Source organism: Mizuhopecten yessoensis, unplaced genomic scaffold (assembly GCF_002113885.1).
Source record: "Mizuhopecten yessoensis strain PY_sf001 unplaced genomic scaffold, ASM211388v2 scaffold11107, whole genome shotgun sequence".
Lineage (NCBI taxonomy): Eukaryota > Metazoa > Mollusca > Bivalvia > Pectinida > Pectinidae > Mizuhopecten > Mizuhopecten yessoensis.
The window spans coordinates 416,231-432,206 of record NW_018408883.1 but is presented as its reverse complement, the minus strand read 5'-3'; the positions used below and the strand labels follow the sequence as shown (position 1 = coordinate 432,206).

Genomic DNA, 15,976 nt, shown 5'->3' with positions numbered 1-15,976 from the left:
CCCCCCCCTTCTTTGAAAGAAGAGATGTTAAAAAAAGAGGTAGTTGAGTTACCTTAAAACTCCGGTCACATCATTAAGTAATACCTCACCACTGTTAATTAGTTGTGGTATAAAGATGTGGATCACTGGACAGAAAACTGGAAGGGCTGGACAGACACTTGTATCATATATTGCGGGACGCGATTCTTTTGCATGATTTTTTTTAATCTGAAACATGAGTATCATAGCATTAGAGATAATTTGACTTTCAATAGTGTCAGAATACATCAAGGGTTTAAAATAAAACAATAATTTCTTATTATGTAAAGTTAACCAATCATAGTAGTTCATTTTTTATTTCCAACTCCTATTGTCAGTTGTTCTTATTATACTAGTCGTTGGTAAAATAATAGGGATATATGTATACATTAAATAGTGCTTCCATTCGGATACTGGTATCAGACACAACTCGGAAACTGTAAAAGTTGGTGCTTCCATTCGGATACTGGTATCAGACACAACTAAGTGTCCGACACAACTGAAATGAAAAAAAAGAAATGTACAAAGAAGTTTTGTTTTTTATATATTATATTGCAAAAATCGATCGGTCCATGTGATACACACAAAGGACATATCAGACAATACCAGATATACAAATATATTTGCTACGCTACTATGGCAATATTTACAATTGATTTGCTATATCAGTATATTTACACAAATCTTACCTTTTGAAGAGGACGTCAAATCATGAAAGTCGGGGGGAGTGTAGCAAAGTTAACAGTGATGATAGAAATAGTACATTCCAATGTTCTGCAGTAACGTTGTAAACAACAGCTTTCTATGTCTATATTTGTCTTAGTATTCACCGAATATCACATGAAAAAATAGTTACTATAAGTTGCTATGATTATTAGCTTCCATTGTGAAGCGTACGTAACATCTGTAAAGGTATTAGTCATTTTTATGAATTGAAAATCAACGCGAGTTAAACGAGCACCCTGTTGCAGCCGCCATCTTTGTTGATAAAACAGCATCAGCACTCGCATTTCAAATCGGTAACTGTAACACCATTCGTGGCAAATAAAAGAAAATCTAGAAAGTTTGGAGGCTTCTGTTTAAGCATAGTCATATTTTGAGTACTCACGATCTATTTAATCTACAATATGTGATATCCGCCGAGTCTGGTCGGACAGACCCTCGCTACAACTTCTCGTTCAATGCATTGTGCTGAGCTGCCGTCTGCTATTAGCGATATTCGTAACGAGATTTATGATCATTTTAGGAATATAGACAGTCATGAGAGCCAATAAGAAGGATATATGTATTTTGCAGTGTGTACTACGTTAACAAACAACATAGTTCCTCGAATCTCTAAAGTAAAGTCGATATTTCTTTACATGGAAATTGGAGGCATATGGAGGCGCGAAGTCTATAAAAGGCCACCATCTTCCTCATTTCGTTAGCTTGAACCGCTGGTATCGGCAGGCATTATGACGCCGGAGATCTCATAGGTCCTCAAGGCATAATAAGCAAATTGTTAAGTTAGGAAAATAATTAAGCATCATTTTCCATAAATATTCGGATTATTTTTCATAGATTATAGAGATAGTTAATAGTCATAATAGTTTAGCTAATACTCTGAGACTAGAGGGACTATTGACTCATATCATTCCCTATAAAGGTGGGGTCAACATTTGGCCCCCACTTTGATTTCTTTTATTCTTTTGCCATATGTAGATAAATGATTATTCATAATTACTACTGAAAACCGTAGTGGACCTCCTTGCATAACACCAGGTTGATAGATAAATGTCACAGGCGAATGCTATTTTGCGAATGAATTATCATAGTGTACAGTGTATAAAATTACTGTTATTTTGATACTAAATATGCCATATTGGTATATATGAAGTAAGCGTAGTGATACTTTTATTTAGAAAAACATGCACCATTTTCACAAAATTTAAAATATAATCAACATTGTGAACTTGCCTATATATAGTTACAGTGGTAGTCTATATTTTAAACTTATTTAAAAACTTTCCATAATTGTATTTTGTCTACTGAATCATTTTTATGCAATATAAAAAACCGGTAAAGTACTTTATTAGCATGCCAAACATGATCAATGCCCAGTTTTACATAATCTTGAAGATTTGATTATCAATGTTTATTATGGTAAAAGACGATACATTTTCTGTTTTTGTATCATACCAAAACACTTTATTATATTACGCATGTTTTAAAGTTATGTGAACCGTACTATGGCTAACACTTACAAGACCAGTTACTGTCCATCCAAGACGTTGCCCGGCAACACCTGTCAAAATCTAGTAACACACAAAAGAGGTACTTTGACCATAAAGTAGTGGAGAACGCGTACATTGTAGGTGATGTGGAATGGCTTTATTCCCCCAAATGTAGACCCCACACTATCTCCAAACTGGCTTTTCCTTGGGTAGGTCCCTATGTAGTGACGGGAAAATTGAATGATGTAGTGTACAGAACTAACCCAAGTCCAAACCAAAAGTGGTACACCATGACCGGCTGAAACCTTATCAGGGAAGTCACGGACCTTCATGGCACAAACCAGCTTCTGAAAAATAAAGCAGATGGAATGTTAATGGAATGGATGACAACAATGGTACAAGACACCTTTTTATTGTATTACAGGAATACTCATGCAAGATATGTAGTGAAACCTTCCTGAAATCATACAAGGCTGTGCGACATGCCCAGGAAACACACTCTGGATACACCTTCCAGTGCCAGGGATGTAAGAAGAGTTTCCCGCATCGGGATTACCAATGCCTAGGACAAGGGCGAGTTATCTTGGAGCTTGTCAGTCCTTTGGGTGGTGTACGAGGAGAAGAGACCAACGGGTTGTTAAGGTTACCAAGAAACGGAAGGCTTACACCAGTAAGGCAATCATCAGCTCCTCATCTTCGTCTTCCTCCTCCTCATCCAGCAGCGACGAGGAGACTCCTCAAGTCTCTCCCCCCAAGATCCTTAAGAAAACGAGTGTTGCAACTATTAGAAAAACTAAACTTACCAAAGTAGTGAAGGCACCAGTAAAGAAGAAATCCACTACAACCGAGGTACCCACAGTGATACCATCCACTACTAGCCAAGTGCCCAGACCTTCTACTGTGCCAAAACCATCCATACATACTGACGTAACATCACAACAGGCCCTTCAAAGGATTCAGGAGGAGAGAGTATTAAACGTTGGAGGCAGACTATTTGAAACCTTCAAGGACACCCTGATGAAGGACCCTAAAGGTCTCTTCCAGGAGGTATTCGTGCTAGGTAGTGAATTTTCCGCCTACCAGACAAACCCAGACACGTATTTTTCCCATTTCAGGATATTATTAAACTACCTAAGAAACTCTTTGCAATCTGATCTAAGGACACTACCATGTGAGCGACGGTATTTGTACGAACTTTTTTATGAGGCCGAGTTCTTTAAGCTTGAAGGATTACAGGCCACCTTGTTAGAAAAGATCCACCAGGTAACCGTCATTGGACCCGGCCTTGGGATCCATAACCGGAGATATTTATAAACTCAATTACTACAGTGGTACTTATTTCGCGTGTGAAAAGAACGCGGGACGCGCCCCATTCACAATGGACACTTGAACATTTTCGGTATTGGACCAAAAGACTTTGTGAACTTTCAGTGACACTATGGTTGTATAATTCCACATATGCATGTTAAAATTGATTACAAAATATATTTTGAGTAAGTATGTTAACTTAGGAGAAAAGTGTTATGCTATTGATGAGTTAATTTACCAGCTAGATTATGAGTTCGAACGGTAACCTTGTTTACAAATATTTTATGCTTATCCTATCAACCAATTTGGAGACCAAATCCGACTAAGTAGGGGGCATAGTAACGACTTTACTTTTGCCTACCTGCTATAGTCTGTGTATTGATAAATAACTTCGTTATTTGTCTACTACATTTATTATCATAATCAAACTGTATAGTAAATGTCTTTTAGTTACAAGTTATCTAATTATGATACCATTTAATTTTGTCTCGATTGAAAACAGTTCGTGTTTACAAGTTTAGAATCATCGAGTCGGTGATGTGTTTACGTCAGTCGTGCGCTATATTTAGAATCATGCTCTCACATGGACTTGCATGTTTCTGTTGTCCCTGCAGGTAGGGCGTAAGAATTGTACCTGCTGCCCCCAATTGCATGATCGTAAGAGCCGCCTAAATTTGGGACCTTATCTCTTCTCTCCTTTCGAAATATCTTTATTCTTCCTAATGTCTCCCTTGACAATGCCTCAATTTTGGCCATTTGTTGAGCGTTCGCCCCTGTGAGGAAGGCTTTGGGTTCTGTCCCCCGGCCGAGACATACCAAAGTCTTTAACAATGGTAGTTTCTACTCCTGCTTAACGCTCGGCAAATTAGGAGTGGGACGACTGGTTCGCCCGTTGTCAGTGAGGTAGCACTATAAAATCGGCATCAGTTCCGCGCTATCACAAGGAGATAAACACGAACATATCGTAGCCTCCCAAAAAACACACACATACACTACACGCATGCATCTTGCACACAGGGGAGGCCGTCCTTAAATGACCTTAGCTGTTAATAGGACGTTAAACAAAATCAAACAAACAAACAAACAAAGCATGTTTCTGTTCCGTGCGGCTGAAATAATCACTAACCGACTCGTAGATACAACAGCCTAGTATGTTGATAACATTCTCTTTATAGGTTGATATGTTGTAACTCATGATTTGTTGTATTTTGGTTGTAATCCATGTTTATGCTATGCGAAGCCTGTCAAACAGACGACTCATCCGGCATTGCAGATGTGCGTTCGGAACTCTCGGACTTTATCGAGTTATTTAGTTAAAGTGTTTAGTGCCGATAGACCCGAGTATACTAAATTCTGATTGGTCAGAAGTTTTCGAGAAGGGTATAAAAGTTGGATCCCGCGGCAGATTCAACGGAGTTCGCCCATGATCTTCTAACCAAGCGGCCAGGCTTTCCTACCCTCCTACACATTCCAAGCAACCAAGCTTATTACCAGAGTCCAGCTAAACACCAGGACCATGGAGGTAACTACTGCCGTAGTGACTAAGTAGGCCTGCCGTCTCCCGTCTCCAATACTTTTGTTTGTTTGTTTGTTTGTTTATGTTTAACGGCCCATCGACGGCTGTGGTCATTTAGGGCCATGTTTTTTTTTTGTTTTTTTTAACAAACATGTGAGTAGCGAAGATAAAATCAGATAAAAAGGTTTATTTTAAAAGCATTCACATTGTATGTGTAGATCATTAAAATAAAAAGGGGTTAAAATAATAAAAGAGATAACGAATAGATGATGTGGACTATGTGATATACTTAACGTCAACAAGGGTAAGGTGGGCTAGAAAACGTCAGAGTCTGTAGAAAAGATCGACGTCTTTCAAATAGCTAAATAATGCCTTCGAGTCCACGGAACTGAAAAGAGTTTTCAATTCCGTGACTCGAAAGTAGTTATCGCGAATGTGTTTAAAATCGGAACCTTCTATTAAAACATGTTCCACTGTAAATGGAGTGTCAAATGCGTGGCATGAAGGTGGATCTTCTCGTTTTAAAAGGTACGAATGAGTGGGATATGTGTGCTCAGTACGAAGTCGCGCGAGGACAACTTCCTCTCCAATACAATACACATAGATACAAGTCTCCTTAATGACCTTATGTTATGATACGCCAATAATTACACCAAAAAGTCCGCCTAACCACGGGTGATACTTAGCTATTTTGGACAAGTATAGTTTACTTAGACATAAATTAATGTTCCTTTTTTTATGAAAGGTCTTAGATAAAACTTTTTCCAATATTAAGACCTACTTCGGTACATCCACGTCCGAAGTTGTTACAATATATTAAGGATACTTAGCCCTTACTATTCTATTAGCCCTTACTATTCTATAAGTATCATTAAGGATACTTACTCATCACTTTTATTTATAACGGCACTCCGTCGTTATTCTCAATTTCTATTATATATTAACTAAAGATGCCATTGTGTACAGTGTTTGTAGTTATGAAGTTGTGATTTGAATAAATATCAAAGTTGAATTGTATTTCTGTCTTGAGTTGTTGTTGAAGTAGAGTAGTTATCAGAACAACCAAAGGAGCTAGGAGCCAGGACCAGACGGATCCAAGATGGAGTAACCAGAATATACCTTTGATCAAATATATTACATTTACACAAGGAGAAGAAACACAATCCACAACGTTACAATACCTTGTATGGTAATGCGTGGATCCTTATATGAATCTTTTCAGAAGTATAGCATTTTCAATATTCAAATAGGTGTACAGTAAATCAAGAACAAATACTGGGTATGATAATGTAAATACATACAAAGTTAAAAACTTCTGATTATCTATAGACCTCAATTAATACATAAGTTGGCAACTTTTTTTTTTAGCTTACACAGTAGTTTTACACTGACTTTTAGGGTACTAATAGTGATAATTTTACAGATTGAGCTCCAGACCAGCTTAACAATCTATTGTAAATCCGATTTTTATTATTATTATTATATTTCAATCTAAATTTGTGTATTTTTTAAATTTGTCATAGGAATATTAAATAGAAATTCTCCTACACTGAAATACTGGTCCGGCCATGGAGGTACTAAAGGGATGCCCTGCTACCGATAGGATTCACAAAAGCAGAAGAGTGGCCCAAAAAGAAAGCTGTCTCGGTTTCAAGAGTTCATTCTTACTTTGATAAAGCTTCCTTTGCCATTGCTGATATTTTCGGAATTGCAAAACAGAGTTTCTCAAATTTACACACATGGATTAACTTTATGTTTATTATTTTCACTCCGTTATTGAAGTGGCCTTCTTCCAAAAGAAAAGTGAAAAAAGTCTTGCCAAGATGTTTCCACGTGCTTTTTCCAAAGACAACATGAATCATTGATTGTACAGAAATCTTTATTGAAAAGCCAAGATCACCATCAGCTCAAAGTTTGACATATATTTCATACAAACAAAGGAACACTTTCAAAGCTCTAATACGCATTACTTCATCTGTTTGTATTAATTTTGTGGGTTTTTAGATAATATTAAACCTGGAGATGAGGTTATGGCAGACAGGTTTTTTGATAAGGGATTATTATTGGAAATTCATGCAAATTGGAATATTCCATTTTTCACTCTAAAATGTTCATGGGGTAAACGAGAACGTCTCAATGCTTATGAAATAAAGAAAACACGAAATATAGCCAAACTTAGAATCCATGTGGAAACAGCTATTGAGCGACTACATTTTTTTCATAGTTTATCAAACACAATGCCCTTAAGTTGCAAGCCAGTAGCAAACCAGATGCTGAAGGTCTGTGCATTTCGGTGTAATCTTCAGAGACCATTAGTGAGAAAGTGATTACTGTCATCATGCAGTCAGTCATACCTATCCAGGAATCAATCATTAATCAATATTTCAATTTGCTTCAATATTTGATGTTAAATAATTATATTGTACATCATTTTCCTTTTACACAACATATGTTTGACCTGCAAGTTAAAGGTACATGCATTTCCTGTATTTTTTTTTAAAGATGTACAATATCATACATGTGTTAACATAAACATTTTTTCCCCCCCACAGCCAACATTCTAAACAGACTTTTTTAAGCTTAGCTCGTGTATATATTGTACAAAATAAGAAGCTGTGAAACTTCTTATGATCTATAAGATACCTGGTAATCATTTCAATACAACAAATACAATGATACCAGTACCATGAATTCATTATGGTATGATATGTTATAATAATTCATAAATCAACTAGCTTATGAATTTCATTTGAACAATGAAAATTTTGAATATGTCTTTGTCATTATTTTTGTTTCATTTAGCTGTTCTGCATTACCTTTACATAATTATACAAGTATGTATTACTGCATGTACTTCTCTGGCAATAAGCAAATGATTAGTATAAATAAGCCCATCCACTTTTAGTACAGCTTCATAAGAAATATCAACAAAATTATTTTAATTACCTTGTAATAAGTCCACCTACCTGTTTGAGTCAAAGGTTAAGATTAGTGGACTAGTAGAAAACTAGAACTCAATACATGAATTTAAGATCAATAATGAGTTCAATTGTTCAACACAAAACTTACCATAAAAGTTCAGTAATTTTTATATCAATTTTCTAAAGCAAGCTTTGTTCAGTTTTAACTGACAATAAATACAGAATTGCACGAGATTTTCTAGACATACAATGTACAACGATACATGCCATAAACATTTCTCTATACATATGTCCTGAAATATGCATCTATATTCATTTTTACTTGTGATACAAGTTACTCTCTTGAACTTTTTTGGAATTTTTTGAAGAAATTGCAAACTCAGTATTCAATTTTTGGGGCATCAATCAAATATCAATTTATGCACCTCTGATTGTGGATCCCAGTCATAGCAATCACTGCATCACCAGAAATAATCATTGCAACAATGCCTTAGTAGCATATTTGTCCCAAAATCTTTTAGATTTTTCAATAATATGTTCATAAACCTCTGGGTCAAAATATTTTTTTTCCACAGCAAAAGCCTTCTTTGTGTCGAATACAAAGTCACACCATTTAAGCTTACACCCCCCCCCCCCTCTGTCCCTGAATCTGGATGTACCAAGGACGACTGGTTCGCCCGTTGTCAGTATAATGTGACCGGGTTGGGCGTCCTGCTGGGTGTCTTCGGCAGTATGTTTCAGTGAGGTAGCACTATAAAGTCGGCATCAGTTCCGCGCTATCACAAGGAGATAACACGAACATATCGCAGCCTCCCAAAATACACACCATACACTACACGCATGCATCTTGCACACAGGGGAGGCCGTCCTTAAATGACCATAGCTGTTAATAGGACGTTAAACAAAATCAAACAAACAAACAAACAAAGAAGTCGTTCAAAGCAATACAGCCAAATTGCCCCCTTTTTGCCCCGCCCCTAAGCCCCCTGGGGGGTCAGCCCCATCATTTGTACAATTTTGAATCCCCACCACCTAGGGATGCTTCCAATCAAATATGGTTTATATCCACTTGTTAGTTCCAGAGAAGAAGTCGTTTAAAGCAATACAGCCAAATTGACCCCTTTTGGCCCCGCCCCTCAGCCCCCTTGGGGGTCAGCCCCACCATTTGTACAATTTTTTGAATCCCCATCACCTAGGTGTGCTTCCAGTCAAATTTAGTTGAATTCCAATCAGTGGTTAAGAAGAAGAAGTCGTTTAAAGAAATTCTTGACGAACGGACGAACGGTCGACGGACGCAACGGTATGGCATAAGCTCACCTTGGTCCTTCGGACCAGGTGAGCTAATAAACAAGTGCAACAACTGATATCAGTAGTTTGTGATTTATTGACTTGTGAGTCACTTTCTCTGTGTCTCACTGCCTAGAATTAACATGACCAGTTTTTGTAACAACTATTAGTTGTCAACTAACGTATGAACCAAAAGAAAAACAATAGTTCATTGATCAGTTCAATGGAGTCGCAGATTTTGTTCAGGAAGATCAGATGATAAACTTAATCCGAGGATAGTCATGACCTCTGGGCAGAAACCAAATCTCCTGCAGTGGAGAATATTCTTTCACTCGTTCAGTCGCCGGAATACACATGTATTTCCTGGCCAAGGTAGCCAGCAAAGGATATTTTGACTCATTCATCCTCCACCAGTCCAAGAGGATCTCGTTGGAACATCGAGCAGTAGTTTGTTCTTTGGTAATTCAAGAATCGTTTACCTAGTTTTCAATATAGCCGTAGCTGTTGTGCTACGATGAAAGAAACTTACTAAAAGCTAATTGACTTGAAGGCCTCGCTGAGTGGCAAGTTTGATTGTAAGGGCCATGCATCTGATGTTTGGTGATAACCCTGCTTCTTTCACACCTTTGACAATATTACTAGCGTTGTCTGTAGTTACACTTGGAGCTTCATTGTATCTCTGCTAGTCCCATTCAACAACACTTCTTTAACACTTCAGCAAAATGCTCTGACGTGAGTGATTCTGTCATCAGTCTGGTATGTAAGGACACATTTTGCATCGCGACGAATCGTGACACCTCTATATTGGTGGTGTTAAATCTCTGAAGGTATAAGAACATTTGACCCAACAACCCTTTCTCACAACACTAACAGCAAACCAGACCACCAGGTGAGGCACCCATAAATGGATGATCAGCATCAGCAAAGAAACCACTTCTTTGTATAGGTTGACTTCTTATGATTAGATGATTCTATGTAGAGTAGTGATCGAGCAATAGGTTTCATGGGCTTTGCCAAACTTCAGATTTTCTGGGGCACCTGACCCGAGGACATAACTGGACATTGTGAACATGTAACATTCTCATTGAATCGAAAGTGTAACACTGAAGAAAATATGGAAATATGTCACACGACCTGTCCTGTAAGCAAACCAGTCAAGATTATCAGCTTGACCCCTTGTCATTTCTTCAGTCCTCTGCACTGTTTTCACATCAGAATGTGTTGAAATCACTTTTGACACTAACAATCTTGTAGCATCAATATTACCTTTCACAGTATCTACAATTTGTCAAAGTTTCTCGACCTGCCTCTTGGACAAACACTCAAATACCCTGCTTAACTCTAATGTAAAATCAGTTCTGACAGTAAAAATTCTAATACTAAGGGTATCTCGTAGTTTTTTCATGACCTAAGTAACTTCAATATATCGAGGTTCGACTGTATTTGCATTAAATGTAAACAATATTATTGGGGGTTGTAAGAAACAAATACACTCATTCTGGTTACTTATATACATTTTATTTATATATTTTTTAATTCGATTGGCTCATAGTCATATCACATTCGACTTTAAATTTTGGAAACTTACGCAACACAGATGCAACTCCCAGATTGCACATGTCCATCCTTCTGTAGGAAAAACCACGTAAAATACGGAGTGGCGTTTTGTCTGGTCTCAGGGATACACGACGCCTTAACGTATAAATGCGAGTCACTATTTGAAATGATGCCGAGGCATAGTCTTTGATATAATGGTCCATGTAGAGTTTGTAACCATTATCGTTCTTGTAATTTTTCAACCTCGATTCAGACCAACCGCATACGTTTATGAAATATATGATGATATTACAGTACTCCACATTAGGGGCAGAAGTCAGATCAGCCATCCAGGACTTGACCATACTGACGTCATCCAATACAGTTGAATCAACAGTACGTCTCAGGACGTCCATGTCGTCGTAGTCATCACATGTCCCTAAATCGTTTTTACGGTACAAAGTGCATGTTTTACCCCTCTCTTGCAAATAATGTTTCAAAAATTGCACCTGAAATCCTTCAAAATCCATCTCGGTAAAAATATTTGTATCGCAAGTTGAAAAAGTTGTGAATGTTGAGGAATGTCGGCGTAAACCGGAAGTTTACATGCCTCAATTTTCGTTTCCATTGGTACTCTTTTCTACCTCCACACATGAGTTTCTTATAACCCGAATTAGAGCTATTGCAATATTTGGGATCTTTGTTTTTTTCCTACTTCTAACAACCTTTTATTAGGTCACCTGAGCTTTGCTCAAGTGACCTATCCTAATCGCTTTTCGTCCGTCGTCGTCCGTCGTCCGTCGTGCGTAAAATTTTACATTTTCAACTTCTTCTCAAGAACCAGTGGATGGATTTTTTTCAAACTTGGTCAGAATCATCCTTGGTAGATGAGGCTTCAAAATTGTAAAATTGGGATTCCTACCCCAACCCCTGGGGCCAGGGCGGGGCCCCAAAGGGAAAATTATTCAATATTTCAAAAATCTTCTTCTCCAGACTCAGAGGTACTACAGTGATTTTCTTTACGTGGAAAGAAAGATCATCAGGGGCTTTATTTAAATTGAAAATATCAGGACCCCGAGCTATCCGTTCTCCCTTGGGGAGGGGGTAACGTTTAATATAGTTTATATAGGGAAATAACACTTTTCGGTATATATTTTATCCATTTTCAGCAGAAAATTGCTCAAACTTAGTCAGAATCATCTTGGGTAAATGAGAGTTTTACTTTGTAAAATTAGGATTCCTGCCCCATCCCCAGGGGCTAGGGCGGGGCCCCAAAGGGAACATTTACCAATATTTTCAAATTCTTATCCATTGATGACATGACAAGTATTGTATTTCACTTAGTTTACATGCTGATTTCCACATCACATCTAAACAATAAAATAAAGTTACCAGTACCTATGATATAACTCAGGTGACCGCTAAGGCCCTTGGGCCTCTTGTTTTCCTAGTGCCTTGCTTGGCAACACCTCACTTTTTTTAAAAACATAATTGTCATTTACTCATTAGTCATAGTTATAGCTATCTCAGCTAATACTTTGAGACTAGTGTCCTCACAGTATTAGAGGAACTGATTACTCGGATCACTACCTATTAATCGTTACTAATTAAGTCACTGCTCATTGTCATCTAGTTTCTATGTACATTTCTAGATAAATTACCAAATCCTTTGAAATTATGATTCTCATAGTAATTATGATATTAAATACCGTTGTTCACTGTTAATAATTTTTATAAGCTTAAATTCACAACACAATTTGTTATTGAATATTTCTGTTTCTTTATTGTTAAAGGGGCCGGTCGGGGAAAAAATACAAAATAAATGGGTCTAAATGCGTTCTCTGGCCTTCCAAAAGTTATACCACGGCAATATGATGGTCGAGTTCTGCTTGCAATGTCAAATTTTGACCACTGAAATCTCGGGGAAGCTTCGCGTAAATTTAGCGCAGATCTATTTATATATGTCACGTGGTTGTTTCAAAAGTGAGGCAGTGAAGATAACAACCATAGCACGCCGTCATGTGCCATGTCGGACTCAACTAGTGGACAAGACAGCAATACTATACGTAAATAATTGTTTTCAAAGGTCATGTATGATGCAAGTGTAGTATTCCTACCTATATGTTGTTGTTATATATAACGGTATTGATACCTCGTGCCTTTCATGACTTTTGCATGCATCTTTTTCCTTTCGCCGCGATGTTTACATTTGGCCTTGTTGATGACGCGCATGCGGTAAAATTACATCACTGATCTGGGTCAATTGAGAGTTTTATACTGTCAGGTGACGATTTAGGATTTCTTTAATATAATTGTAATTTTTACCTTTAGGGAGTGAATTTCAGCAAAATTTGAATCGGTATATTTCATAGGAAGGTATTTTAAACATGTGTATGCCATTTTAGCAAATATGACATTTTTCCCCCCCGACCAGCCCCTTTAAACAAAGTTGTTGTTACACGTTCATAAAGTGAAGACTTGAACAGATCTGAGACAGAGTGAAACCACGTGTAACGTATTACTTCCTTGAAAATGATCATCCACGGATGTTACGCGGATTGGACTTTTTACCTCTGAGCCGAAAACCTGACGTCTGAGAGACTTTTGAAAAGTGTCTAAAAAGTTGTATCAAAGTCATACAAAGTTTTTCCGACATCTTGCGAGTATCCTGTGAGCCACAGGCTACGCGACTGCAAATTTCGAACTTTTTTTCTATGGTCGAAGGTAGCTCCAAATTTTGCATAAATGGGCTTTTAAAAGGAGGTTAAATGTACTTTATTTAACCCCACACGATGTTTAGAATTTAGCATGAAATCCCTAGAAAAATGCCGAGGTTCGTATTGATCCTACTTCATTTCTATTCATTTTTGTTATTTCTTTTCATTCATCCCTATTCCAAATCTGATTGCTGAAAAAGTTGCTCAGGAATCAGAAGATCATATCCTAAAAAGAAAAGCTCTCTTTCTTTTCTGAAATTTTCTCAAGATGATTTTTACCTATGGTGACTCTGATCCACTCATTTCGGTACCGATCCTATACCTTTTTGGTAATTTCCGAAAAACGAGACATAGTTCGAGGCAGATTTTGTTCCGACATATTTGAGAAGCTTTTTAGATTAATATATAAAAGAGAAATTAGAAATTCCACCTAGTAATATGATCAGGACTGTTTTTGGGCCTTTTTGGTAACGGTTCCATGGAGCGGTTACTTCTTGATCAAGAAATCGTGGAACATGTTACGGAACGGTTACTTTACGTGGAGCAGGTTACATACGGAAAAGTGGAGTATGTTACCATAGGTGAATAAAGTCTTTTCCATTTTTGTTACATTGAATGTCAAAGTGGAGTATGTTACTGAATGTAATTAAAGTCCATTCCAAAAAGTGGATTCGTAACGCAAAATAGTCTGCTCCAATATGTTACCAAAGGCTTGGTTTTGTGGTCTGGAACCGTTACTTCATAAAGGAACCGTTACCATAGGCGAATAAAGTCCTTTCCATTTTTGTTACGTTTTTCATTAAAAGTCCTATGCACTATATTATTACTTGTGATATGGAACATGTTACCATAAGGTGAGAAATAAGTTATATATATTTTTTTTTATTTCTTCCAGTATTTATAATAAAATAAGTTATTATAATTATAATATAATTATTTACTTCTTTTATTGACAGCAAGTCAGTATTTAAAAAATATATATATATTGAATTATATAATATATATATTATATAATAATATGATATCTAATTTAATCATATAATTATAATAATTAATACCGGATGTTCACAATTGTTACCTTAAAAATAGTCTGTCAAGTAAATTAGTTTGTCTGAAGATTATTTGTTTCTTTTCTTTACTTATTTTTATCATATAATTATAATAAATACCGGATGAAATATAAAAATAAAAAAAATGTTTGTCCAACTTCGATTAATTTACATGGTTCAGGAAAAAAAAAGTCCGCTCCACAATTTGTTACCTTAACTAGTCTTCAGATTATTTGACGACGGACGACGAACCATTTGTTTCTTTTTCTTAAAATTAGAGAAAACAACAAGAATTTTAAGGATTTTCAAGGACATTTTATTCGTGCATGAAAATACCTTGACGCTCCGGGGAGGAATCTGAAGAAGGTGGCTGAAAAACAATCCGAAGAAAATATTTAGAAATGCATTTTAAAACATTGAAATCTCAATTCGAACAAAGAGTTGGATATTTTTTTTACTCACAATCATATCCGAATCGCTGTCGTCGTCATCCTCCTTCTTCTCTTCCTCTACCACCTGTGCTTTCTTCTGAAACCAAACACATTAGACATTATTTTGAAACGATACATATATATACATATATGCACATATACTTTCAGATAAAATGTTTGGTAATTAAAAAAAATATTACCATATAGCGCTCCTTCACTGTTTGTAGGACTTTCGCTCTGTTCTGACGGTCGGAACACCTGTCATAATAGCGGTCGGCTGTCGACGGCAAATGAGCCATATGTTTGGCCAGGGACCTCTGGGCCTCCCGGTCCCCGCCAGAGTTTCTCAGGGCTGTCACCGCCATCTTCCTGCACATGGTCGCAGTGAGACGTGGCAGAGGCCTGCCAAGTGCTTTAGCATGCCTCAGCCACTCTCTTTCCACAAGCTTTGACATTGTCTGTAAAAAGAAATAACTTGATTATAAAATAATTCTCCCAATGCAAAAACTGTCTTTAGAAATTTGTTCACGAAACAACTGTTATACTTACTGAACATGAAATTTGTGTTCCCTTCTCTGTTGTCAAGATGTATTCCGAGCCTTTGCTGATCGACTCGAGGCGGCGATAGCTCTTTAGTTAGCCAAGCAGCCTCGAGTCCAGCAGCAAAGGACACGGCTTCCCGGACCGGGCTTCCTTATGTCTGTATATCTGTGGAGAAACAAGGATTTGATGATAATTATACTAGTATTATTGTTTATTCATATATTATTTATATCTTTTTTATTATATTTTTTTAACAATAATGAAAAAAACTTACCTAAAGCTCTGTAGTATCTTCGTCCTGTGGAATGGCGGCCTTGTCAACCTCACTTTTGAGAAGGTTGGCAAGGTCGCCAGCCCGCTTTCCATTTGTTATGAGTATGTTTACAATAGGTGCCTCCCGCACCTCAACTGACTGACGGCTGGTCAGCATCTCCGAC

At 37.1% G+C, this 15,976-nt stretch overlaps 2 protein-coding genes across 2 annotated transcripts; one reads left to right on the top strand and one right to left on the bottom strand.

Annotated features, from left to right (window-relative positions):
• The first annotated feature begins 2,789 nt into the window (after positions 1 to 2,789).
• Positions 2,790 to 3,545, top strand: LOC110465927. Its single transcript, XM_021522105.1, has one exon. It carries the CDS (start codon positions 2,790 to 2,792, stop codon positions 3,543 to 3,545), a length of 756 nt encoding a protein of 251 aa, XP_021377780.1.
• A 6,410-nt stretch (positions 3,546 to 9,955) lies between these two features.
• LOC110465926 lies at positions 9,956 to 15,624 on the bottom strand. The gene is made up of 4 exons (XM_021522104.1): positions 15,546 to 15,624; positions 15,197 to 15,454; positions 15,028 to 15,093; positions 9,956 to 10,084 (listed from the first exon to the last, which is right to left on the bottom strand). Exons 2-4 carry the CDS (start codon positions 15,449 to 15,451, stop codon positions 9,956 to 9,958), a joined length of 450 nt encoding a protein of 149 aa, XP_021377779.1. The 5' UTR covers positions 15,452 to 15,454; positions 15,546 to 15,624.
• Positions 15,625 to 15,976: the final 352 nt, after the last annotated feature.